Source organism: Argentina silus (genome assembly GCF_951799395.1).
Source record: "Argentina silus genome assembly, chromosome: 7".
NCBI lineage: Eukaryota > Metazoa > Chordata > Actinopteri > Argentiniformes > Argentinidae > Argentina > Argentina silus.
In genome coordinates this window covers 10,231,987-10,259,010 of record NC_139661.1, presented here as the reverse complement: position 1 = coordinate 10,259,010, position 27,024 = coordinate 10,231,987, and the positions used below count along the sequence as shown (strand labels likewise).

At 43.5% G+C, this 27,024-nt stretch overlaps 1 protein-coding gene across 1 annotated transcript; it reads right to left on the bottom strand.

The window, feature by feature from the left end:
* Window positions 1–17: 17 nt before the first annotated feature.
* bin3 (bridging integrator 3) lies at window positions 18–25,791 on the bottom strand. The gene is made up of 9 exons (XM_083674161.1): window positions 25,680–25,791; window positions 19,876–19,924; window positions 18,313–18,353; window positions 16,585–16,646; window positions 14,891–15,027; window positions 10,960–11,000; window positions 6,208–6,349; window positions 5,081–5,215; window positions 18–2,285 (listed from the first exon to the last, which is right to left on the bottom strand). The coding sequence occupies exons 1-9, from the start codon at window positions 25,685–25,687 to the stop codon at window positions 2,139–2,141; spliced, it is 762 nt and encodes a 253-aa protein (XP_083530287.1). The 5' UTR covers window positions 25,688–25,791; the 3' UTR covers window positions 18–2,138.
* Between the last annotated feature and the right edge of the window lie 1,233 nt (window positions 25,792–27,024).

Sequence of the window (27,024 nt, the reverse complement as noted above, 5' to 3'; positions counted from 1 at the left end):
CGTCCATAGCTTACACTATGGGAAGTCTTCTTCATGTAGTGTAGATGACTTAATATTCACATTTGAGTGTATTCTCAGATTCTAGAGATGATTGTTGCATTTTTTAGAGAGAACTGATCTGCAGTCTATGAAAGTGATAATCCTCATTCACACCCCAAAATTCTTTTTCTAAAGTTATATGAGGGACACAACTTTAATGTTGCCCTTTATATAATTTATGAGGCTTGCATTTAATAGTAAATGTGTAAATGGGAAGTACATTTGAACTGTAAATATTGAGAATATTGATTAAATATGCAGACCTGGCACTATTCTGACTAATTCTCAACAATATAGAAAATATCCTTGTAAATTCTGCTTCTTCTTTAAGAAATCAATAAAGACATAATGAAAATAACATTCAGTTGAGATGTGGGTACGGTGTTCAGATGTGTACTCCATGGATATACAAATTAATAGATAAGAGAGACAATTAGCTAATGGGTACAATTGTTGGTGTCTTATTAGGATTGTTGGATATGACTACAAGGCAGATCATTCAAAATGGTGCATAGGAGACACCCTTCTTACAATCCATTTATTACATGATTCTACATAGAAAAGACAATGTACAGTAAAGACTTATCTTTAACAATTATGTCTGAACAGATTTCTGGTAAGTAACGAAGTTCAATAAACATTTAATAAAACCCACTCTAACGTTAAATAAACAAAGTTTACATGTCAAGTTTCGCACTCAATAATAATGTTAAAGTCAAACAGAACTACATAACGGAAAAGGTAAGATAGTCTAAATACAATGATTAAGTCAAAGACACAACCTACACTAAGAAAAGGCACATTTCAAAAGAGCACGCCTTAAAACATGACAATCATTTCATGATCCTCAATCAAAACAGTTTCTGCCAAGAATAAATATTCAACGTGGGTGGGCATGATATTCCATAAATCATATACCTTCTCTTAGGCAATGCATGACAGAAAATAGAGATGGGAGATGCAGGATGATTTGGTCTAATTTACAGCAAAGCTGATGATTTTATGTATGCATGTAGAAAAAAAACTTACTTGAGAGTTTCAACAATAATTAAGGTCGTCTGTTCTTTCTGCTTGGAGTAAATTGCAAGAGCAAACAATAGAACAAAGAACAACATCGATATGGTCAAATGAATGAGAGCAATGGGAACATAAACAGTGTGTGCCACTAGAGGGTGCAACAGCTTTGCTTTTGGAAGGGATTTAGCGTAAATCATCTAACTTGATTTAGTAATCTTAAACAGAAAAAGAAGGGAATGAGGACTCTCAGAATTAAACAATGTCAGATTCTCCCTTATTGTTTGAGAGGTAGGGGGTTAAGGAACAGCACAAAGAAAATACAGGCACCATTAGAAGTCTGAAAAACGAGGAGTGATTGAGTCTTGGTAGCCAGGACCATGATCATTTTTACCTCCTACAAATAAGCCACTGCACAGAGCTATACCAGTGTACATACTGTAAATCCTGAGGGAGAACTAAAGTAAATAACAAAAACCAAAAGATTTAAATTAACATAACATTTCTGACCTACCACCATGGGAGTCAAACTTCATTCTCTGGTCTGCTTCAGATAAACACTGTACTGCCTAACACAAAACCACCAAAATTGTCCAACTTTTAACCAATTCATTTGCTGTCAACACAGACATGATGAAATTTATGTTTTGGGTACCTACCTTGGTACGGAAACAAAATTGTCAAAAAATGTTCTTGCTTCGAGAAGAAAGTGTGACCCACTAATTAGTTCTGAGATGAACCGTTTCATTCCATGGTTTAAATAAATATACATATTGGCTTATGATGTTAGCGCTTGGCTGATGGCTTGGTACATCTGGCATTTAAAATGCTTTGACTTGCTTAGTGTTTCTATAGACATGAGGAAAGGGTCGGAGGAGAGACTTGAGGACAGAGCGAAAAGGAGGGAACTAGAGGGAGAGTAGGTGGGGTGAGTGCAAGAGAAGAACTGAATGGTCAGGTTATGACCAAAACTGTCCATTAGCACAGTGAGGAGGATCCTGAAAGAGGGCAATCCATTTAGTGAGGTGTGAGAGGAGGCAAGACCAGAGACGTGGAGTAGAGTCCTTCCCCTCTGCTTGAGTCTCTTAGTCATCTGCCACAATGGACAGAGCACGCAACTCATTCAGCTTGGCCTCATTCTCCCTCTCCCTCTGTTCGTCCGTCAGCCCTGCCTGGTCGATCTGATCTGTTAACTCACTGAAGATCTTGTGCATCTCTGTGAAGTACACCACCTGAGGAAGAGAGAGGAACAGAGATGAGCAGTCAAATCCCTGAGGGAAGCAGGCTTCAAGAGGAAAAACCAGAGACACAAAAAGAAGAGAACGCTCAATTCATTGAGATAGCAGACTTTAGGAGAAAAGGGTATTAGGAAAAAGCGGAGCACTCAAAGTTCAAACCCAAATGCTGCCCACCCCCACAATCTAACCGCCATTTACTTACAACATTCAGAGGCTCATGGTCCTGTACCCCTTCACCTCCACTAATGAGAAGCCATTCAGGAGTAGAGGAACGAGCCTAGAGAAATCAAACAACTAAAACAAAGCCCAAACCCCAGTACTTCAGTGGGTAGTGACCCTGCCTTTTCTCTTCCAATCTGAACATGAGATAGAGAGTGTTCGCTGAAAGCTTTCTTGACACATCCCACCCTTGCTTCTTCCCCCAGTTCATGAGTCAGGATCCTGAGAGAGTTGCTTTGATGATTAATAGACTTTAATCACATTACAAGACTCCAGAAGAGTGGGCAGAGAATGAAAGTACTGGGAAATACAACCCCTTGAAACCCACACACATCTCGATATTTATTCATGCAGCGATGCATACGGTACAAGTGTACTTAAGGGGGCATTGCTAGCTTATTTGCAAACGTGCACATGTGCTCTACAAAGAAGCTCAAATGAAATAATAGACACCGGTGAAGACCATGGGTGTGGATGGGCTATATGTTATGACAGACAAAGGAGGAAGGCCATCTCAGGTACAAACATTAGGCCTCTCACAGATAGTGACACCACTGTAAAATGTAGCCATTTTCAACACATTGAATCGGAGCTGTGTGCAAGTAGCTGCCCAGTTTACTGAAGCTATTTAGTTGGTAGTCCCGGTGACTCACTGAAAGAGGAACCCAGTTTGAATGAAAGCCTGTTGTATGTTTACACCAAACTCTGCCACCTAGACCACATGAGTGGGCCATGAGTATTGGGTTACTGTTCTATGTGGGAGCAAAGCGGATAAAAGTGGCTTGCTGAAAAGCCCATCGGAAATGTACATGTCAGTCATAATGTACACCAGCTCCCTGTCTGGACACCCCCCATTTCACTGTGTCTCTACAATTACAATTAGCCCAGTAATCATGTGGAATCAACGCAACCTGGACAGACCACCTACTGTATGAAAAGGAGCTGCTGGACTTGGAAACTTGGAACTTATTTATTTATATGACCTCTGTCATACAGATATATTTATACAAACATCCGAATGCATACCCTCATCACACATCATTACTTACTATTCATTTAGACAGAGCTACACCGTGACTCAATATGATCTCTGGCTCTAACCACTTGTTTAAGTAAAACTATTACGAAGAAATATATTCGTGGGAGAAAGAGTAACAGAGGTGATCCCACATTGTCAGTCGCCTTAGGAAAAGGGCAAAAAACTTATAATTATGATGGGATAGAAAGAAATAGGATTATTATTATTTATTTTTATGCTCCTGCAGTACAGAACACTCTGACCAAGAGCAACAGCAGGGAATCCACCAAGACAATGTCTCAATTCTTCAGCATGTATACAGGTGGACACATCAGACTAAAGCAGACCGTCCCATTGACAGCCCTTGCATGGGACTTCTGGTAGTGGTGCTGAAGCCTCAGAACAAAGGCAGCCATTGTCAGGGTGCTTCCTCTGGGAGCCATGCAGCAGGTCTGGGGGAGAGGAGAGGGAGAGGGAGTGGGAGTCCAGACTGAGGGGGGCCGGGGCTGAGGCCGGCTGGGCTGCTGACCACCCAGGAGTGGCTGTAGGAGTGGGTGTGACCGTCAGTCAGTCCCCTCTGACCGGACTCCACACAAACCCCCCCCACACAAACCCCCCCCCCCAGCCTCCATTCACACACCATGGTGGAGTTAGCGATGAGCTCTCTGAGTGTGGTTGAGTCATCAGTGCAGTGGCTCCATATCACTATGTGTGTGTGTGTGTGTGTGTGTATTTCACCGGTGAGTCAGTATTAGTTAGCAGATGACAGAGCATTGGCCTTCCTCGGTGTCCAAGAGGACAGAGCTGAGAGCTCAGAGATAGGAACACACTTACATAGTGAGAAGGCCAAGTGACATCAGTCAGACAGACTGCTTCCAGTGATGTCATCTCCTGAGCTGTGAAGATTACACCGTTGTGACGCAAGCCTGTGTTTACGCGCGCGATCCTCGCCCTTGTTCACAAACAGCCGATACACTCTACTATCCTTTAAATCCACACCTGCTCCACTCATAGAAACTCCATGAAAGTACAGAGGCATGCAAGAGGCATGCAAGGACATTAAAACTATCAAATGATAATTGATGGGGGTGGAGGTGGTGGTGGTTGTGGGGGCGGGTACCCCTCCCAGTTTGCCTGGCAGAATCAATACCAACATGTCTGCTGACGGGCAGCTGTCAGTGTGTCTGAAGGCGGGGCCCCTGGCCAGTGACGTTGTTACTCTTAAATCTGATTAGGAGTGTGCGCATCTCTGTCCCAAAGAGGAAATGAGACGGGCGGTGGGGGGGTGACGGCGACGCTCAGCTGGGGGCGGGGGGGGGGGTTTAGGGAGGGGCTGGAGGAGTGGACTGGAGCCAGACAAACCTGGGCTTCCTGGGCTCAAGAGGGAGGCGTGTGGGCCGTCACTGGGGGTTAATCACATTAAGACTGGGTGGAGGGAGACATGGAGGATTAACACACAACCACTCTCTGCTGTTTGACTAACAGTCTGTTGAGGGGAACGTTAGCCTGAAAACACTGTGTGCATGTGCGTGTGTCCAGTCATATGGCTCACCTGTGCACGGATGAGTGCCTCGAAGCTGGGCTGGAAGTAGTCGATGCGGCTGTGATAGAACTTGGGCATCTCGTCCAGCAGCTGCTTGTTCTTAGCTTCAAAGTCCTCCCTGACCGGCCTCAGCTCCTCCCTGGCCTGGGGGTGGGGTGGTGTGGGGGGGTGGGGTGGGGTGGGGGCAAAGGGCACAGGTGACTCTTCAACACACTCACAGTTTCAACAATGTTCTCTCATATGATTTGTGAATAACAATGGAGAATGAGAATGCTTTCCCATAGAGGAGCTATTTTTAAAAAAAAGAAAAAGAAAAAAAAAAGAAAAATGCTCTAATCACGACCACAAGTGAGGAGGAGTGGGTTATGTGGGAAGAGTTGGCTGAGTGCAGACCACACCACCACTGATCTGGGACGCGTGTGAATGTATTAGTGGGTAGTCTATTGGTGGGCATTAAGCTAGGATGGCTCTATGAATATGCATGATTTAGTTGTGTGTGTGTGTGTGTGTGTGTGTGTGTGTGTGTATAACATAAAACATCACCTGTGTCCATCATTAAATCTTCTACGTCTGTTTGTATGCATCTTCTTTGTATGTCTGCTTAAAAGGCGTGTTAGTGTTTTGTCAGGATCATTTCTTTAAGAGCTGTGAGATTCAAAGGGCAGGGCCATGGGGGCCTCTTTAGTCTTTGTGCCCCTGACAATGCTTTTCTCAATGTGTGTGGGTGGGCAGCAATGTGAGGATGTGTGAGAGTCCAGGCAATGCTGCGTTGATATCTCTGAATGTGTGCGTGCTCCTGTTAGCAGCCTCACTCAGTGTGTGTCTACGATACTCATATTACGTGCCTGTATATGTGTTGCTGTGCCTTTTCAAAAGGCAATACTTGAGAGCCTGGTAGCTTGCGTGGGTGAAAGAGCGCACATGTACAGTATGCATGTGCTCAACTATTTTTGTTCATATCCAGTCAGCATTTGTGCCTTGTTCACTCCTTTCTCTCTATTCAAAATATCAAAGCCATGCAGGAGCATGAAGCACACAATGTATGTATGTTTGGCTGCTCTAGAAAGACAGAGTGAGAGTTCAGGTGGAGCAGCACATACATCCAACACAAGCTTTACACACTGTCAATAGAGTACCTGGTGTAGTTTGACCATGATGGGGCCTGTCTTCTCTTTCTCTTCATATTTCTCAACCTTGGACTGCAACCTCTTGTAGTCCTGGAGAGCCTGCTCCCGCCGCTTCACTGCCATGTTCAGGCTGGGGAACACACCGCTGTACCTGAAACACACACACCGGGACACTGCTGGATCCGCTGACACGGATTATGGAGACAAATCAGACTTCCGATCTTTGTAATATGTTCTACATTTTTTAAATAAATAAATGTTTGCGCAGATTTTTTTTTTTTAACTTCAATAGGAAAATCTAAAATTCTAACATCTAAAAGGTATAGTGACCCGAACATGAAAACATAGTCATCTGGACCACTGACAACTTTTTGAGAGTAGGTTCACAATATTCTTTCAGAGGTGCTTGTGTGAGGTCTGCTGGATCAATACTTATGCAGCAAAGAAAGTCCTCTAGGAGAAGACAGTTTAGCATATACTGTCACTTTAAAACAACCGAGGAAGACAGAATTCTGTCAAACTAAAGCTAATCTATTATCTAATTACTATAGTGCAAATGGCAAGAAACAATTCATTTGGTTTCAATTATTTTATTCAAAATGAAAATACATTATTTCAGAGAGAATCCTAGTCTTAGGTACTAAAAATAGGAAACACTCATCTGTAACTTAGCAACAGGAGTCTGTGCCTCATCCTGGGACTTACTTTGCTGCACTGGTTCTGTGCCTGGTTTTAGTGGGAAATACAGTACCGAATGCAACGCAACTTCATTTGCCATAGATTAACATGTTCCAAACCATAAAACAAAGATAATTGCCAATCTGTTTGGTGGGGAAATCAGACAAAGCATATAGCATCAATATAGACATTTTCACTATGTAACTGTCTATGTAACTAGGAATACTGACTACTATCAGCATTCCTCACATTTGATAGTGCTTTTATGACTTTACTTTGTGTGAGTTAAGGTCTTTTCATTTGGTCTTGTGTATCTCCATGTCAAACACAAAACAGTATGCCAGATTTGATTCTTTTCCACAGTTGATGGGTCAAATGCAGGTCAGCAATAATCTGATGACTATGCAGAATGAAACATTGCTTTCATTAACAATGAGCGTCATACATTGTGTAGATGTTCCTAGACACTTCTGTTACTCTCAACAGATGAAACCACTCACAATCAGTGATTCACTTCTTCCCCCAGTGCCAATCATAGCCTACTATATGTATGTAAGGAGAATAAGGGGAATCCACAATCGCACCTGAGAAGTGGTTGTGAAATCCTACTGTAGATGGGTGGGTGGGGGGTGAGGAAGGGGGGGGGCTGGTAGTGAGTGACGTGACCTGGGCTCAGTCTCAGACAAGCCGTGGATTGTTTCCCACAGGAAGTTGAGAAGGGAGCGGCCCTGTGTCGTCTTGAGGACGTCACAGAGCCCAGCCCCACAGCCCACGCTCCCACTATTTATAAAACAACACTTTGGCCCAGTTTACGGCAGGGGTGGATGCCGTGCCCTTACTACAATCTGCCTCTCACTCCAGTGTACACACATACTTTGAGTGCCAGGGGATTACATAACCGCCCTCTAGGCACAAGTGCACTCCGACATGACTGCATTGGCCTATGACAACACACGCCACACTAGCTTGTTAAAGACACAAAGGCTGACCGCATTCTCATTAGAGCACCTCGCGCCGCACCACCTCTGCATTTCCTCATGAGGAACCGAGACGGCTGACTGTCTCGCCTCAGAGCAGTACAGTACAATAACAATCACGTATCAACAGCCACGTCTTCTCACTGCGTCCCTCCTCTTGCTACGGTGGTCAAGACAATCTGAACCTGTGACTGCTTAAACACAGTGAGCCAATCTAAAAAGGAGTCGATCCCATTCGTCCACACTTAACGGTCTCCTTATTCTCTTAGGACTATCCTCACAGACATAGCAGTGCTGTTCTGCCCAGAGGTTTCCGGGAGGCCACCCACTGCTGTCCCTGTCCCAGTGTTGTTGTGCTGTGCTCAGGGCCCTGTTGAGAGCAGCCCCGTGGGAGGCAGGGAGCCTGTCTGACTCAGCTCAAACTGTACACTGCAGACAAGCGACAGTGGCTGTGCTTGAAGGTCACTCTACACGCTGCGTAATGATAGCTTGGGCGATCGCTGGCAGGACCGGACATTTCCCTAGATGTCCCTGACCTTGGCACGACAGACTGACTGGTCAGCCGACTATATTTACGCCGGTCTGGTCTGACCGAGGCTTTTTTTTGCTGGCTGGAGGCTGAGCAAGGCTTCAGGCGCACCACTATCCATGTGACAGGTCAGGCCAGGGTGTGGTGGGTGGCTGGATGGGAGAGCATGTTTATGAGTCGCCGCCAATCCACAGACGGGCCGGTCAGCCTAGCCAGCCAAGCCCCAGTCTGGACCAACCACCCCAGCAGACCAGAGACCTGGGAGGGACCTCGTCTGAGCGGCTGTCCGCTCCACTTGACTCTGTCACTATGAGCTAACAGACTTACAAAAAATATTTAATAAGAATTATATTTTCACCTCAATCTCTATAAAATGAGAAACCTAGCCGGCCTAGCCTATACTGACAGAGAAGAGGTTACTTAATTACATCATCAAATAATTCAAAGTATGAGTAATGAAAATACAAAGTGGTTGCTGTTTGTTCTGTAAGTGTTTTGAGAGCAGAACACCAGGAGGGAGAGAGTGTGTGTGTGTGTGTGTGTGTGTGTGTGTGTGTGTGTGTGTGTGTATGGTGTACTCTACGTGCCAGCAGAACCTCTTTGGTCTAGTAGAGGGAAGGTATGCTCTGCCACGACTTGCCTTCTGCTTTGTTGTGCTTTGTCTCTGTAGATCGAAATACTCACGCAAACAAGATACCTGATATACCTGATATAAAAGGTAAGCTTGAAGAAAAATGGATACAAGATTTGTCAGCAAGTTCTGTTGAATCCGAGTTCTTTCTCTTTGGAAACGTATTTGTAAAGAAATTATTATTATAATATATCAATGTAGCATAGTGTATATCTGCCATTCAAAGTCCCCTTATAAAATGTCTAACCAATAGCAGCTTGAGTAACTGACAATGTAAATGAACAGGAGTGCTGGGGGGGGCTGTCCTTTTTTCCACAGCCCGGCCTGCTTGCCCAGTCATTGCTTGGCCCAGAGCATAGGTCTTACAACAGGACTGTCTTCGTCTCACCCAAAAGAGCAACGGAGCATAAAGGGTTAGGTTAGGAGGCCTGGATAACACAAATGCCTCATGCCCACGCACTCCCCCTCCCTCCACATAAACAGGGTGATGTCATTCAGTGACCCCGCTGAGAGGATGGAATTCACTGCTGGAACTGAGAAACAGAGAGCGAGTGAGAGAGACTGATCTTTTTGTATTAATTTCCTGTACGTGTTAATAACCCAACTAAGTGTAATCACACACACATACATACATATACACACACACACACACACAAATAAATAAATAAAACCCTCCATTAACATCTTTTTAGACACTCCACACATTTACAGAGGACACAAAAACATCTTGGCTTGAGAAACAAACAACATTCACTTAATGATGGACTAATGGAATTACATTTTCAATGGAAGCTTAATGTATGGTGGTTTAATGGATCAACTTTCTATAGAGAATTCTTTGATGACTAATGACTGTGGTGTGCTTCCATGTCACATAAAGTAGATGGATAGGGCAGTTTGCTTAACTTCCACATATTGCTTGTTTTCCTTTCCTTAAAAAGTAGTTCATGCACTTACTGCTTCCTGACCTATTTCAATAGCATACAAGTGTCTAACTTCATCTGGCCTCAAAGCCCATCCTGTTAGGACAGTGGCTCCCCACAATGTGTTTGTCCAATGTGGTGTGTGTGTGTGTGTGTGTGTGTGTGTGTGTGTGTGTGTGTGTGTATGTGTGTGTGTTCTGTCCTGAGACAGTCCTGCTCTCCAACCAATCCCCTGCCCTTGGCCCAGGAAGTTGGGCCCTTTGCCATATTCAGAGCCTGCCCACACGTCCGCCTGCCACCCACCAGGAAGAGGAAATTAGAACCATTCCATCCTGTCACAGCACCGCCACCAGAACACACGAGGAAGAGCGGAGCAGCACTGGCACTCAAGCACAAGCTGCAATCATATGCTACATAAAACTCTTTTAAATTGGTCAGGAGTTTGACTTGACCAGATCTGGGCTTTGAGTAAGACTGATATAATGGGGGGAAAAGTTGAACATACAAACAGACACATGCAAGCACTCCCTCACTCACACACACACACACACACACACACACACACAGCTCCAAAAAGCAGCCTCCGGGGAGGGGCCAGGAGGAGGAAGCAGGACCTTAACAAGCACTCGGAAGACGGGTGGGATCCCTGCTCCCAGCCTGGCCACTCCCTCCACCGCCTCTGCTTTGTGTGTGTGTGTGTGTGTGTGTGTGTGTGTGTGACACAAAGCCAGGCTTCAGGAATGGAATAGCGCTCACTGCGTACTCAGACGGGGGCGAGTATAGGGAAGGGGAGCCAAATAAACTTTCTTCCAGACACACCACCACAGCAGCACCATTCACTCCCCAGTTCAGTTTTACTATCTGCAGTGCAGTGCACTCTTCTGGAGCCTCTGCTCTGCTGCTCAAACTCAGTATGTCCTACCCTACAGAAGAAGAAGTTTAAAGCTACAAACTCCCCTGATAATAGCTCTAATAAAACACAATCACTCTACCTGAGGACTCATGGAGTAAATTAACACTTACTTTTTCAGAGGGTCAATCACAGTCTTCTGGATCTGGTTCACCTATAGAAGAACAGACACGTGTCAACATTAGATTAAACAGTTTGGTAACACTTTTCATTAAGTTGCACCTATAGCTGTGTAGTAATGCTGTTATTACACTATTAACATTGTTTTAACATGTTGTTACACGGTAATTAGGTACTTTAAATGGTATGAGTTGAGTGCTTTGTGTTGAAGTGAAATAAGGAACAGTCCTTATTCCACTTGTCTTGTAACACAAATCATTGAGCTCCATTATTGACTAATTACTAATTCACCATGTAACAGCATGTTAATATAATGTTGTTACTAGAGTAATTACAGTGTTACTACACAGGTATAGGGGCAACTTCATGTAAAGTGTGACCAAGAGGGCTTCCCATAAATGAAAGTGAATGTCTTCATGAATTGTAAGTCATTGTCAAATTGAATTACATCATGCTTCAAGTTGAACAAAATAGCTTCTCAAAGTCCCACTCATTAACAGCGTGATCAAGCCTCCACACAAACAATCAACAATTGTGTATTTCCAACAGAGCACTCAAGACGATAGTAGGGGCGGGAGGTGAGGGGGGGTAGCAAAGAAACTTTCGTGACGTTGACTCTTTTATTGTACACAAGCCCCGAGGAGAAAACCTTGAATATTCATTGAGCTCACAATACAAAAGGATGGAAGTGTCAGGGGACGGACATGAAAGCAAAGCCCCACTGATTTCAAATTCTGCGGAGGGTGGGCTGCCTTACAAGATGAAAGTTCTTCGCAAACAAACATTTTAACAATAACAGTTTATATTTTCCTGCATTCTCCTTCTCGTTGCCGTAGTCGACAAGGGGAAGGGAGGGAGGGGGGCTTTGTTAAATGGAAGTAAATGAACATCTCATCTGAGGCCTCCAGCCCCGGCGCCAAAGTCTCATCAAGAGAAGTTGGCAGACAATTAATAAAGTTTCCAGCGTCATTTACATTGCAGATTCAAGATGACTCCTAGATCTATATATCTCTGACAGAACACTAAATTAAGCAGGCAAGCAAGTCAAGCACAGAGCATCGCTAAGAACATTTAACAAGAACTAAAAGCAGGGAGAAGTGACAGCTGCATGAAAACAGTGAGCCTGGTGCAACTAATCATTTGTTCACTAATTATTGGAAGAATAGTCAATCACAGAACCGCAAGAAAGAAACGACTGTAGAGAAAAGAGCATCTGAGCTTTGTGAATGCCCTGACCATTTCGGAAACCACACACACATCAACACTGCTTCACAAAGGCATCTTTCCAAGCAAATAAAATGGATGAATGTGGTTCGAGGGAAAATAAGAGAACCAATAACAAATAAGTACATGGGAATTCACATTTTCTCTGTTTTACATATTCACACCCCCCACCCCCCCCCCCCCCCCACCCTCCCTGGCTCTAGCTGTGCTGCTGCTGCTGCTGCTGCTGAGGTGAGTGCATGCAGTGAGCAGGGAGAACAACACTAGCACATTTGCTTAAGCATGCTGGTGCCCTCTACCCTATGCCCCTTCCCACAGTGAGGGGGGGGGCAGGACTATTCCATGGAGGCCCAACAGAGCCTGAGGCAGGCGCTCCAGCAGCAGTCTCCATCAGTGAGTCACGGGGCAGAGGCCATCCCGGCACACAGGCCTCCCAAAAATACACACAGATCGCAGAGGAAATCAATACCCCTCCAAACAGAGCATCCTCTACCGCTCTGCCGCCATCTTCACTGGGGCTCGGCTTCGACAGCAGTGTGCCGGGGGGGCTATGCGCCCTCCTCAGCCCCAGAAATAAACACACAGGCCTGGGCCACTGCTGCCTTCATTATCCCTGCACGTTTTATCTGCTCGCTCTCTCACTCACAGGCCCTGCGGCAGAACATCTCGTCTCAACACCAAGGAGAGCAAAGGGTGGATGCTTTTGAGTCTGTTTTGCTTGAGCAGTTGAGTTGTTCGTGGTGCCGTCAGAATCAACAGCCAGCTTGGAGGGAGAGCTGGAATATGATTCCGGTGAGCTGCGCTGGGCTTTAAGAGCTCAGGAATCCTGAGGTGATATTACAAATACTGAACTGACCAACTGAGATCTTTGCTTTGCCTTCAGCTCGCTCTTAACCAGCTTAAAAAAGGCCAAGACATGATGCCCCACCACAGGGAAACAACAGAACATGGTCATGTTCAACATCTGAACAAAAACTGAAGGAGACTAAGAAAAATAACTATCCTGGGACAACTGAATAGTTGGAGGATGACATGTCAAAAATCCACTCAGAAGGCTAAAAACCACCAAACAAAAACAACATCAATGTGACGACTGCCTTCGTCTCTAGAAGTGAGAAGGTGTACTCGGCTCCAAGCTGCCTGGCTGGAGCTCCGTCCAGCAGACCATGGCCGTGGAGCCGAACAGGAAAATTACACCCTATGGAGCCAGCTAACGCCTCCACTCCTACACACTGTACAGAAAACCTGCACCTTTTGTTACTGACCTGTAGAACGCAAGTGATATAAAAATACAGTACAACACTGACGCCTTGTCGTTCTTGACCGTATGACTTGCTCAGCCTGATGCAGAGGATTTCAACAGCTCAAGTAGAGTCTAGTAAGAGAAGAAGTGTCCTCTGATGCAGGGATGGCCTCCCAGGTTTGGCCGAGGTGAGGGTTAGGGAGGTTATGAGCGTAGCCAGAGGGAAGAGGGCCCAGAGGAGAGCTGTAAGAGATGTTAACTACGCTTTAGGGTTCTGACCTACGCTAAACTAAGAGCTCAAAATGGGGTAGCAAAGACGAATGCGGACAGAGTGTAAATGTGTGGCCAGTCTAATCAATTTCCCTTGGAAATACTCTGAACAGTTAGGTATAGGATACTGTCTAAGCTTCTACTTTTGCAAGGGCTCCAGATAGCTATCCGGGCTGCTGATGCTAAAATGTGTGAAAATGTTACTCATATCCAGTCTGCATCTTAAATGCAGTCAAAATGGCAGAAAAATGCTCCCCTTAGCAGACAACCAAGCCAAAATCTTGAACAGATCTACCATTGGTCACAAGCTGCAAAGTACAGTCCAAACACACATGATGTTCAATCGAAGGATAGTTTGAGATACTGTATATGTCCAGCCTATACAAAATAAATGTACATTGTTGTTGGGTGAAACAACATAGAGTTAGAAATCTTCTGAATGTTACAAAAGGGACATCAAGAAAGCTAGGAGTATACTTCTGTAAGGCTGTAGAATCAGGTGTCAGTCAGTCGTCTACATATTCCGTGCATCCTAGAAGATCAGTATGATTCGCTGTGTGATTTTTCTCCCTGAGATGCCTCTCACAGTGCCCTGAAGATATGCACATGCAATGCCACTATGATTCCCTTTGCAATTACCTGCCAGGGATGGTTTTAATCAAATACTGAAGTACATGGCAAATAATATGAAGAAGCTGGGAGCTGAAGTCGAATTCCTCACAAAGAGGGAGTGGGGAGGATCAGACAGGAACAGATCCTATTAAAACAGCCTGTGACATTCTCAAGTGAAGAAGCTATTCCATAGTACAAGTTATTTTAAACACAAAGCGAGTCACAAATGCATCCGACATGTTTCTCTGATACAAGACAATGATGAGCAGCTAATAGACCAGTGTGTTGGAGACGCTCTTGAAAGACGGCAAGAGAAGAAACAAGATCATGAGGGAGATATTTTTTAGTTCATACACAGGTTATGCAATATCGACAAAGATGAAAATACACTTTAACAACAGGAACCCTTCTGGTTTCTGCCCTTGGAGTATTCGAAGAGAGCTGTAAAATAAATACCTGCCAGGTTGCTGAATGCTCACAGGTAGAGCTGTTAGGGCTAAGCAGTGGTGGCAGGCTGAGAGAGAAACAGTGAGAGAGAGAGAGAGAGAGAGAGAGAGAGAGGGCCTGACACTGACCTTCTCCTGGTTGAAGGAGTCCATCCTCCTCATGGCTGTGTCCAGAGATGTCATGGACTCCAGGAAGGCCTGGTCCTGTTCACACAGAGGGTTACTGAGCAGGTCCCCAGAGATCTTCACTGCTGCTTTCGACATGGCTGAGAGACACATATAGAACAGGGGATTATTATTATTATTACTATGGTAAAACAGAGCCTGAGAAATACAGAAAAAGGGAAAGATGAGAATGGAGTGAAAGAGAGAGAAAGAAAACACACTATAGCAGAACACTTCAGTGTTCTGAACTATTGGCCTGGTTTGACTACTTGGCCCAGACATGCTAGATGGGCATGGCAAGCAGCATAGGTGTGCCCCAGTGCCAGGGCTGAGACTGTGGGCATTTCACACCACGTGAGGGGTTCAAAAGGGAGCTTTTGCCAAATAATGAAAAAGCAAAAGTAGAACCAAGCAGCGTGGCATGCATTGGAAGGAGTTGAGGGGGCTGGTGGGGTCGGCTGCTGGGATGAATTTTCACAAAAGCACTGGGAATCTGTGCAAATGTTTCTACAGTGCCAGTGCCAATTACTGTTAATCTGCACTCCCGCCACTTTGTTTTAGACATAGAGCACATATCGGATCACAGCATCACAGTCAAAATAAATGAGCTGCACTGGGACACGCGGAGACGTTGATAAGAGGGGAAGAAATACATCAAGACTCCACTTAGGCTCCATTCACACTGTTGGTATAGGGTAAAGACCCATTTTCAGCTATTCAATCATACGCAGTTTCTGGTTGGCTCTTTTTTACGACAAGTAATAACAGGTTTAGCCTGACTTAGTCTGACAATGACTAAAGTATGTGGTTAAGACAAGCCACGTTGATTTTGTGGTAGTGGTAAGATAAACCAAAATGGCTGGCAAGCTACAGTAAATCTAACTGTTTAGTTCTATTATGTATGAAGAAACTGCGCTTTTGTGTTTACGATGTAAACCAATTTAGCTTGCAGCATGAATAACAACTACTGATTAATAGATTGTATAAAATGGCCAATGATATCTCTAAAAGCTCATTGACAAACCTCTATAGAGCCCACAATCTCATCTTCCAACTGTACTTTAAATAGACTGGATAAATGATTGCTTCTATGAAAAGCTGGGTCAGGCATGCTGTGCTAACATGTTGTGTAGGTGCAGTCTTTGTTTAGTGGCAGTTGGTGGAGAGAGGACCTGGGAAACAGATGGAATCCATTAATTAGAATGAGAGGTTGACAGCTCTGACACTTTGATGAGGCATCCTACAGAATATTCCAGAGCACAAAGCAGAGGAAATGAAGAAGCCCCCCACTCCCCCATCCTTCCCCTCTCCTCCACCCTCAGACTATCCACATCTACCAGGGGCCAAGTCTACTGCTCCTCCCAAAGACATCCTTTTCCATCTCCAAAGATCCAACAAAAAAAACAAGCTGCAGAAAAAAAATAGAACAAAATGTAAAAGCAAAGAGTAAAAGTCGTGAAAATCCTTGCTAATATTTACCCTCTGACACACACGCACACATGCACACACACGCCTCTTCAAAATGTAGGTCCTAGAAAAACCTGAAAAGCAACATCACTTAACACGTCAGGTGTGAAAGAGTTGATTTGAATAATAGAAGTCAATGACGTACAGTAGCTGTCTTGTAAAGTGGCTAAAAAAAAAAGACCAGAACACACCTATATCAGCCTCTGTGCTTTTCTTCATGTCTTTGTGAAGCTTCTTTGTCTGATCTTCCAACCTGTGATGAAAAATAAAGACTTAATTATCTTAGGTGTATTTTTTAATATCAAAGAAATAGAATTATGACACTTTTAAAGTATCTGTGTCGGTCTGTGCAGGGAGAAATAGACAACCATAGAGGACCAAGTGAGATATCTGGGTGAAAGACGGGCAGAGACCCACTGCCTGACTGAGATCCCAGCAGTCAGAGACAAGAGTGGGAGAGAAAGGGAGACACAGAGAGGGGACAGGAAATGGGTCCACTGAGTCCAGCCTGATCAAACCCCTCTAATCTCTCCAGCCCTCACTGACAGACTTATTGGGATATCTCCAGCCAACCCACATGTTACAAATAAACACCTACAAATTGAATTATGAACGAGGGCTTTCAATGGGATTACACATTTCATTGATTTCATATAAAACACATTATTATGACATCCTTTTGCTAATTAAAAACACTAGCATTCCTTCTTGTTACTGACAACTAAATTCTGGCATAAAAGCATTTATGTCTTCAAACATCCCTCCACATTCATTCAGATGATGGGTGTTAAAACTGCCAATTACGAGACTATGGAGGCTGAAACGTGTGCTGTTCATTATATCAATTAAGGCAAACGAGGGGCTGTTTAGCAACTCCCATGAGACTGCAATCACATCAGTTCTCAGGGTTTGAATAAGGGGGGGTTGAGGGGGGCAAACACTTTTCCCATTTCCATCTTCTCCAATCTGTGTGAGATGACGGTTAGCAGGAGTGTGAGGAGAGCTCATCTGGATGTGTGCCCGGTGAGCCAGAGGTCCGTTTCCACAAGGTGCTAATGGAGGCCTGCTGTAGCAGCTGCTCCTCGCTCTGGTGTGCCCCTACAGCTTGCCCTCTGCTGCCGCCAACAGCCACCCATTACACCCACCCAGCTGTGTGTGTGGACTCAGCTATTTCAACAACTGCTGCTCTGGAAGTGTAGTCTCTTGACTTAAAATAAGGATTAACCAAATTGGACCTTAGAGGTCTTTCAGCGTGAGTGTGACAGAGGAGAAATATGAAATTCCACATGGATTGAAGGAGCGACATGGTAGATCAATCGCATTCACAAAGGTTTGCTGATATGGATCCCAGGGGTGGAGTGCCAAGATGTCTGTACATGCCTGCTCCTCTTACTCATCTATAAGGTGTATTGGTGGCATGGCTCTCTGCATGTGGGCCCTCCTACTCAACCAAAACCTGTTAAACACTGCTCCCAGCTCCCACTCAGTCTGCGGGCCCCTCAGGGAGTCTCTTTAACCTCAGACACACGGCAGGGGAGGGCCCCCGGATGTGCTAGCACTCTGAAGGTCTTCGGCAAGCGCTTTGAACATCACTCTCCAATTTTTACACACAAACAATCTACAGTAAGCCTAACTGACTTCAGAATGGTTTGGTTGTAGAGAGGCAAATTGGGTCTTAAAACATTGTTCTACCCATGAAAACATTGAAATCATTGTTAAGCATTCACATAATAGGCTTTGACAGTGAACAGGCATGAGTGTTTACCTCTACAAATCAATGAAATACAAGCACTGCTGATTATTTGTTTGTCTGCACCAGTTAACCAGTTAAGTGTTCAAGTGTACAAGTATTCATGTGCAATATTAATTCACATTAATTCATATGTAAATTATGAAAATGTTTGGACTTGTAAACTTACTTTTGGAGCTTGTCATATTCTCGTTCGAAGTCTCTTTCAACCTGCGGAAACACATTGAAACTACAAATTACTATTATTCAACCATTGTACCTCCCTGAGATAAGTGATCCTGAACATGTGCTTGATGAACATGCTGAGTTTCTCTGCTGTTGGAGAACCACCACACCACTACCCAGAGCACACACTGGCTTACCCTTCCTCTGGCACAATTAGCAGTCCCTCCTGCTCCTCTAATTAGCTCCATGTTGTTAGCTCTAGTTTGGTTGACAGCCCCCACCCCCACCCCCTCCCCCTCCCTTCTCTGTCTCTCAGATCAGACTGCACAGATTGTACAGGCCAACACTGGTTACGGAGGTAGAAGGGGTTCCTGTTGTGTGGTTCTGTGGGCATCTGGATAAACACAAACAGTGAGGGAAGCAGCTGCCTGCCTGCCTGGCTGGTCACCGGAGGGCCATCCATTGGGCTGCCTGTAACCCACTCCCTGGTTTTGGCCTGGGATGGCACAGGAAGCTGGAAGCCTGTTCTGACAGTGTCTGCTGGGCCACAGACAGATTACTCTGGAAGTGGTTTTCCCAGCAGGGAGAGCACCCACTCGCTGGTCCTTCAAGGCAGCAACCTCTGCCCCCTTGCATGGCTCTGACACATTTTCACCCCAGACTCACTTGCCCAGGCTCATGGATAAGGGGGCATAACCTGTCCATTCTAGTGCACTGCACTCCTTTAGTGAGCACAAGGCATTCAAATATTGTCAATTATATCTTACTGTCTACTTAATTTCTTTAAAACCACACTCATAAGCCTTATGTAATACATTTCTGTTGACTCAAAATGTAAAAAGCTAAAAATGTAGTTGGTTAGGATCAGAGACTTCCTTTGGGATTCCTCTTCACATTTTAATGACATTTTTGAATGCACTGATTACAGACAATACTAGGATGTAAAAGTTGGGTCACTGGTGTCCATTCAGCTCTGAAAATCACCATGCTGTGGGATCTGGAACATTGTGTGAGGTTTATGGTGTCCCTCCACAGACCACACAGATATGCATTAACTCCTTCCCTGTCCAGTGTGCGGACAGGGGTGCTCTCTCTCATGTCTCCTCCAATCATTTCAGAGCGAACACTGATGGGTTAACCCAATGTATTTTCCCAAAGCCACCACTGTGCTTTTGCCTTATTGGCAGGAGTCTCATATTCAAAACACATAGCATACATTTCTAACAACAAAATGAAACTGACTCCCTATTTTTATTGGTTAGGCCAGACTGCCTTGCCTTTCCCCATAAAAGAGGTAAAAATATCAAGCTTGGTATTTTGCAGTCTAAGACAATTCAGAAGATCCCTGTGAGCTTTACAGTATGAAACGTGTATCACATACGCCGACGACCAGCTAAATGAGCTAGATAGAGATCATATCTAGCCTGAACATATCTAGTGGACTTTTATTGCATTCTCTATTTTCAGGTTATTAATTGGTTGTACAAAACAATTGAATTGATCTCCTAGGTTATGGTATTTTATACTGTCGGGTGTAAGGAGCAGGGCGAGGAGAGTGTGTGCTTACTGTTTTGGAGACAATCTGCTTCTTTGGTTGTCCAATCTTGAAAGGAATCCTGAAACCAGACAGAAATAACAACTTGATGGGAGACCGAACAATAACAAAAAGTAGGCCCTGGACCTTACACAGCCTTACTGAAATCAAACATTGAATGAACTTTGACATAGTAATTAGGTAATTTCATGATATACAGTGGGGGAAATAATTATTTGATCCCCTGCTGATTTTGTTAGTTTGCCCGATTACAAAGAAATGAGCGGTCTATAATTTTTATGGTACTTTTATTTGAACAAATAGAGACAGAATATCAACAAAGAAGTCCAGAAAAAACACATTATATAAAGTTATAAATTCATTTGCATTTGATCGAAGGAAATAAGTATTTGATCCCCTACAAACCAGCAAGAATTCTGGCTCATACAGACCGGTTATATGCCCATGAGGCACACAGATTACTCCTGTCACTTTAAGAAAGTACTCCTAATCTCTGCTTGTTATGGGTATAAAAGACACCTGTCAATAGAATCAATCTCTTCCATTCCAACCTCTCCACCACCATGGGCAAGACCAAAGAACATTCAAAGGACATCAGGGTAAGAGTTGTAGACCTGCACAAGGCTGGAATGGGCTACAAGACCATCAGCAAGAAGCTTGGTGAGAAGGAGACAACTGTTGGTGCAATTATTAGAAAATGGAAGAAATACAAAATAACCATCAATCGCCCTCGGCCTGGAGCTCCATGCAAGATCTCGCCTCGTGGGGTAAGGATGATCATGAGAAGGGTGAGGGATCATCCCAGAACTACACGGGAGGAGCTTGGTAATGATCTCAAGGCAGCTGGGACCACAGTCACCAAGAAAACCATTGGTAACACACTACACCGTAACGGATTGAAATCCTGCAGTGCCCGCAAGGTCCCCCTGCTCAAGAAGGCACATGTACAGGCCCATCTGAAGTTTGCCAATGAACACTTAAATGATTCAGAGAAGGCTTAGGAGAAGGTTATGTGGTCAGATGAGACCAAAATTGAACTCTTTGGCATAAATTCGACTCTTCGTGTTTGGAGGGAGAGAAATGCTGAATGCTACAATCCCAAGAACACCATCCCCACCGTCAAACACGGAGGTGGAAACATTATGCTTTGGGGTTGTTTCTCTGCTAAGGGTACAGGACGACTTCACTGCATTGAGGGGCCAATGGACGGGGCCATGTACCGTAAGATCTTGGATGAGAACCTCCTTCCCTCAGCCAGAGCACTGAGGATGGGTCGTGGATGGGTCTTCCAGCATGACAATGACCCAAAACATACGGCCAAGGCAACAAAGGAGTGGCTCAAGAATAAGCACACTAAGGTCATGGAGTGGCCTAGCTAGTCTCCAGACCTTAATCCTATAGAAAATTTGTGGAGGGAGCTGAAGCTTCGAGTTGCCAAGCAAAAGCCTTGAAACCTTCAGGATTTGGAGAGGATCTGTAAAGAGGAGTGGACCAAAATCCCTCCTGTGATGTGTGCAAACCTGGTGACCAACTACAAGAAACGTCTGACTTCTGTGCTTGCCAACAAGGGTTTCTCCACCAAGTACTAAGTCATGTTTTGCTTGGGGATCAAATACTTATTTCCTTCGATCAAATGCAAATTAATTTATAACTTTATATAATATGTTTTTCTGGACTTTTTTTGTTGATATTCTATGTCTATTTGTTAAAATAAAAGTACCATAAAAATTATAGACCGCTCATTTCTTTGTAATCAGGCAAACTAACAAAATAAGCAGGGGATCAAATAATTATTTCCCCCACTGTATATGGAGCTGAGCGCTTATTCCACTTGTGTTACAGCAAAAACCACTCAACTCCATTGCTGTGCAATGACAAAGCTATTACTAATGTAATATGTAACAGCATGTTAACACAATGTTGTAACTAGAATAAATAAAGAGTTACTACACATGATTTAGGGCAACTTAAAGCTAGGTGTGACCAGTTGCCTAATGTGTTGTGAATTGGGTACAAGTGAACAAGTGCATCTTATGGCTTGCAGAGCCTGCCGATCCCATGCTGTTAACCCCTGCCCTTCTGAAGTGTGCATCAGGAGCCCTGTGCATTGACTTCCTGTCATCACACAACACATCTGGCTTCCATTGCTGGCGGATGTCACTAATTAGAAGTGGCTGTCCCCTCTGCTCTGTGTGGCTTTCCTGCAGGTCCCCCCACCACCAATCAAACACAGGCCCACACACTTGATACTTGCCATGGCCTGGCAGATTGCTGTAAATGGGGACAGCAGCAGCATTACTGCAGTACTGTCTACAGCTCCAGATTTAAAACTACACAGCCTAGGCCTGCATTTAAACCTTCAAGGCATGTAGCACAACAGACGCAAAGCTACTCATCATCTAGATATTTAGAACTTAAGAGCTCAATCTCAGGTATTTTGACCCAACCTACTGAATGCAGTTAGTACATTGCTGCAAACGTTGCTAACCTCCTTTTAAGAAGCAAAACAAGCATACTTAAACAACTCATAATAGGGATCGTCAGCATTTTTTCTTAAGCTTAAGGTCGTCACATGTTTGTTATCCTCCTGAGAACTAACTTTCAAACCCACAACTCGCCTGATGAGTTGTTTCATAATCACGTGTGGTGGAGAAAACAGTGTCTTTATTGCCACTGCACACTGGCTGTAGGTTGTCACTGATGTGACACTAATAACATCCAAGGCGCATGATGGACGGTTGCCGTTGACAGGCTCGGTGAGACAGCAGCTGCGTCAAAAGAAAGGTGTGTAGACTAATGAGATGGAAAGAAGAGGGTGTGAGGCATGGCCTCGTTGTGAAACCAGGGAACACCACTGATGTGTGTGTGTGGCAGCTCCCTTTGATGACAGCTCAATCAGAAAGCCTTACACAGCTAACAAAGCCAACGAGAAAATGGGTTTAATCCGAATTACAACTGCTTTTTTACTGGCAGGAGGGAATACTCACTCCCTGTTAAACTAACATGTTAAAGCTGGGGTGAGGAAGATTTTTCTTTGATTCCCTTTGTGACTATGGGCAAATAGAATGTGAATTAAGGTCTTTCCACAATTTAAAATCCATTCACTGATAATGGCCTTGCCTAAATTATTATTAAGTCTAAATTGCTGATTGCTGAGCAATTTCTGGAGGAAAAGTACTTCTACCTACGTCAAACACCAACACCATCATGGAAAACTATGTTTCGTCACCTACTAAAATTCCAGAGGTCAGTCTGGGTGACTCATCTTACTACAACTGCAATGCATCACCAGAAGACTGTAGAAGTAACTCTCTATCTGAGCAGTCATCGCTTGAGATCTGAGATGAAGAAATAGGTTTGCCAATTGTTTGACTGTTCTTGTGCAATCATTTTGCATAGACTGTGGGAATACCATATTTGAAAAATAGCCCAAATTTGTTTCGGTACTTCAATACAAAATATCTCGACCCATTAAAACATCCTGTACACCAGAGCCAACAGTAACAAAATTGGTTGTGGACAGCTGATTTCAGTGTACTTAACTCCTTATGTGGACACTGCCTTATTTGCTATCATTCCCAAAGCGATTCAGAGAATATGGTAGGTTACAGGCCTATAGAGGGGGAGAGGAGGGAGGGAGGACGGTCTTTGCTGTGGGAATCATGTGTAATGTCTCTTCACACAGTAGCATTTTGTCAGTGGCTTGTACATTTAGAAACTTTGGTTAGTCTGTCAACCCTGATCCCATGACCTTCTGAAAGAAGGGCAAGACTGACCATAACACAGAGTTATCCACGTTCCATTAGGCTAGGTAGAGATGCAGAACAACCTTCTCTGCTACTGGACAGACAAACAGTGCTTACAATAGGAAGTGAACACTGCACAGTCACTTAAGTGAGCCAAAAACAACAAATGAAGGATATAGGCCAGCACTACTAAGCTCAACCAATAGCACAGTTGTCAGGCCAAAGTGGGAAAATGTTTAGATAATTTGATGAATATCAAGTCAAATATAAATGATAAGATCTTTGGATAGGTTCCAATATTTGAATACAAAACATCAGCAATACAGTAGTCTCAGTGATATAGGCCTAGCCCGATCCTCTTAGTAAAGCCTTGGTAAACATTTTTATTCTGAAGAATGGCCCTTATTTTAGACCTAGTAAACGTTATTCTCAATATAGTAGCACATTAGGAAGGCTTACAATATGTTATTTTCACTAAACGCCAATGTAGTCACATGGGACATGGCATGGACCAACGTAATACCAATGGTTTGTTAAATGTTCTCATGTAATATTCCTAGAGGCTTCATAAAAAATGTTGCAAATCAAGGTAAGGCAGAAAAAGTACTGACAAAGTACCATTTGCCATCACCTCTATTACAGCCCATACCATGATGGCTGTTATGTGGGCCTGTTGCTTAACATATCGCCTCAATGGTGCTGCATGGACCATGGTCCTAGCTGCCCTGAAACAAAGTGGCTCATGACCCACAGTGTAATCTCCATCTGAGCATCTGAACATCACATTTTCAGTCACAAATCTAAGCATCACTTAACCTTACAAACGTCATTCTAGTCTGGTCTAGACGTATGCATGCACAAAGAAACAAAAGTCTTATTTACCAGCAAAAATGATGCTACTACAGGAAAAGCCAATGACTTTGCTTTGGAACTGCAAATGTGTGCGCCATCGGCAGGGGGATAACGTATCACAAACTAGGCTATTCCATAGAGTACAGAGGGCTTGTTGAGGACATTAGGAGTGTGATTGTTCCAACGATGACCCCCGAGTCAAATCTTTCACGTCATAGAGGCAAGTGTGAGGGCCTAACTGGAATGCATCAGTCAGCAGAGTCCATAAAGGGCTCTTTCACTGGACTCGCACCCCACTCTTGACCTTCTACAAGGCTGTGCGTGCTGGTGGAAGTGGTGGTGTGACGCTGCCTTACTTCTCCTATCACTGGCACTTCGTGTCAATCGGGGGTCAGTCACAGAGAAGAAACTGCAAAAGTACCCATATGTTCCCATTCTGTATGTCATCCAGTTACTACATCATCAGTCAGGAGCCCTCTGAGATAGCTACCTAAGACAGCTAAGTTTCTAGATTGCTAGAAATATCTTAGGGATACAAAAAACGGGAATTTCATACAATGAATCTTACTCTTACTTTACTCATTGTGCCACAATTATGTTAGGGAAAAGACTATCAACTACTAAATGTAACTCTTAGTTGACTTTAAACAATAATTTGGGTAATCAAAATCAGATCGTGAATGCTTAGCTCTAAAAACACCAACTTATTGTGTGAACTTTGTTCTGATCAATGTTTGATCCACATTTTCCCAAAGCGCCCAGAAATTATATTCTCCCTTGGTAGTGTAAATCTAGTTTTTTATTTGACTTATTAACAACAGCTATCAGACGTCTGTTATGGTTGCTACTCTGTGAATCAGCTGATAAGCTTTGACATCTAGATAGACCAGTTCATCATGCTGGCTAGCTCTTACAGTACCAAAACAAGCTAACTACTAACTGTACGAGTTTGGAAAGTTAGTTAGCTGAGACTGTCACACTATTCCAACATAATTACACGAATAATATTACCTATCATCACATGACACATGTTTTGTGATAATAATGTAGTAAAAATATACTTATCTAGGCACACAGATAGGTAGCTAGCTACTTTAACTTGTTGTTGATAGCTAAGAGTCAGCTTTCTGGATTAGCTATCAAGCTACCATAAACACTTTGGTGAGTCAAAGTAGCTAATTGAATGTTTGAAGTGTTATCATTTGTGAAAATACCTACCAGCTCATTTTGTCTGAATTTTCAATCCAGTTTCATTGGGCAGTTTTTCTCTCTTCAGAAAACCTCATCCCGTTTTTACAGAAAATACTCGAGTAGCTACAGTACCTAGCTAGCTAACCAGGAAGTGAATACACTCAAGGATTTAAACTACGGAAAGCATAGAGGCTTTGTAGGACTTCTGTGGGCCCGTCTGTTCAGCAAAGTAGTATTTTAGCAGCCCCATTATCATGTAAACACTCCATGTCCTTATAGTTTGGTCTAATAAATCCGACAAAATAACAGCAATTAATAGATTGTGAGGTTTGCAGACAGATGATCTCAAGTAAATCGAGGGAAAGATCAGAAACAAAAGATTTCAAAATAGACCCACTGAAACTATGGACAGTAGGCCTGTAGTAAAACTGTTCGAAAGTGTATACGTTTTCTTCTTCTTCATTGTAATCATAGTGCAAATGATCAATGGGCTCAAGCACACGGTTTAATTTTCTTTATTCAAGTTCTTTACATAGAAATAACAAAACATTACATCAAACTGAAGTGCCAAGTAAACAATGAGGGGAGTACATCTCCCCATCACAAAAGGATAGTCATAATAGATTTCATTACAATATTCAGAATTTATATCAGGACCTTATTATAAGGTAATAGAAATAAACATGAATTAAAAACATCCACAACATTTTCAACAAGACCTCTTGTTTTCTTTGAGAAAAACAGCCAACAAAAACAGTTCTCTAATCCCAGAGATTTTCCAAAATGTACAGTATGTTTGTACTGTAATTCAGCAGTTTGTGCCAACTTATTTATGTTTTGTGTTTTCATATTATTTTCATGCATAATAAAAATAATTGAGCACCACCTTTAGGACCTTGGGGTGGCTCTAAAATAGTTTGGAACATTACCGTGCACATGCAAACATGAAGATATAATGAAAAGGAAACACAGGAGATAACAAAGAAACAAATAATTTACTTTGTGTACTAAGTATGAACCACATTGAGAATTGCTGATACCATCCCATTATATTTTGAACCACTGCAACATTTTCAGTCATTAATATGAGATGAGTTGCAAGTAACACTTTTACAGAAGTGAGCATTGTGGCCACAGATGTTTTGTGTAGAATGTTTACTTGCAGTCTTTAATAAGCTTGCACAAAGACAGCTTTGCAGGGAGTAAATTAAACGTGTAAACACAGACATCAGCACAGGGTTGCCTTGAGCTGTAAACTGACTGAGGTCACATTTACGTTTTGTTGCCTCTGTGGAGTTCTCATCACATATTGTTCCTAATCACCCAACCCTGCAACCCAATTTGGCACAAAGAGGGCTGTTAAGGTTGGCTC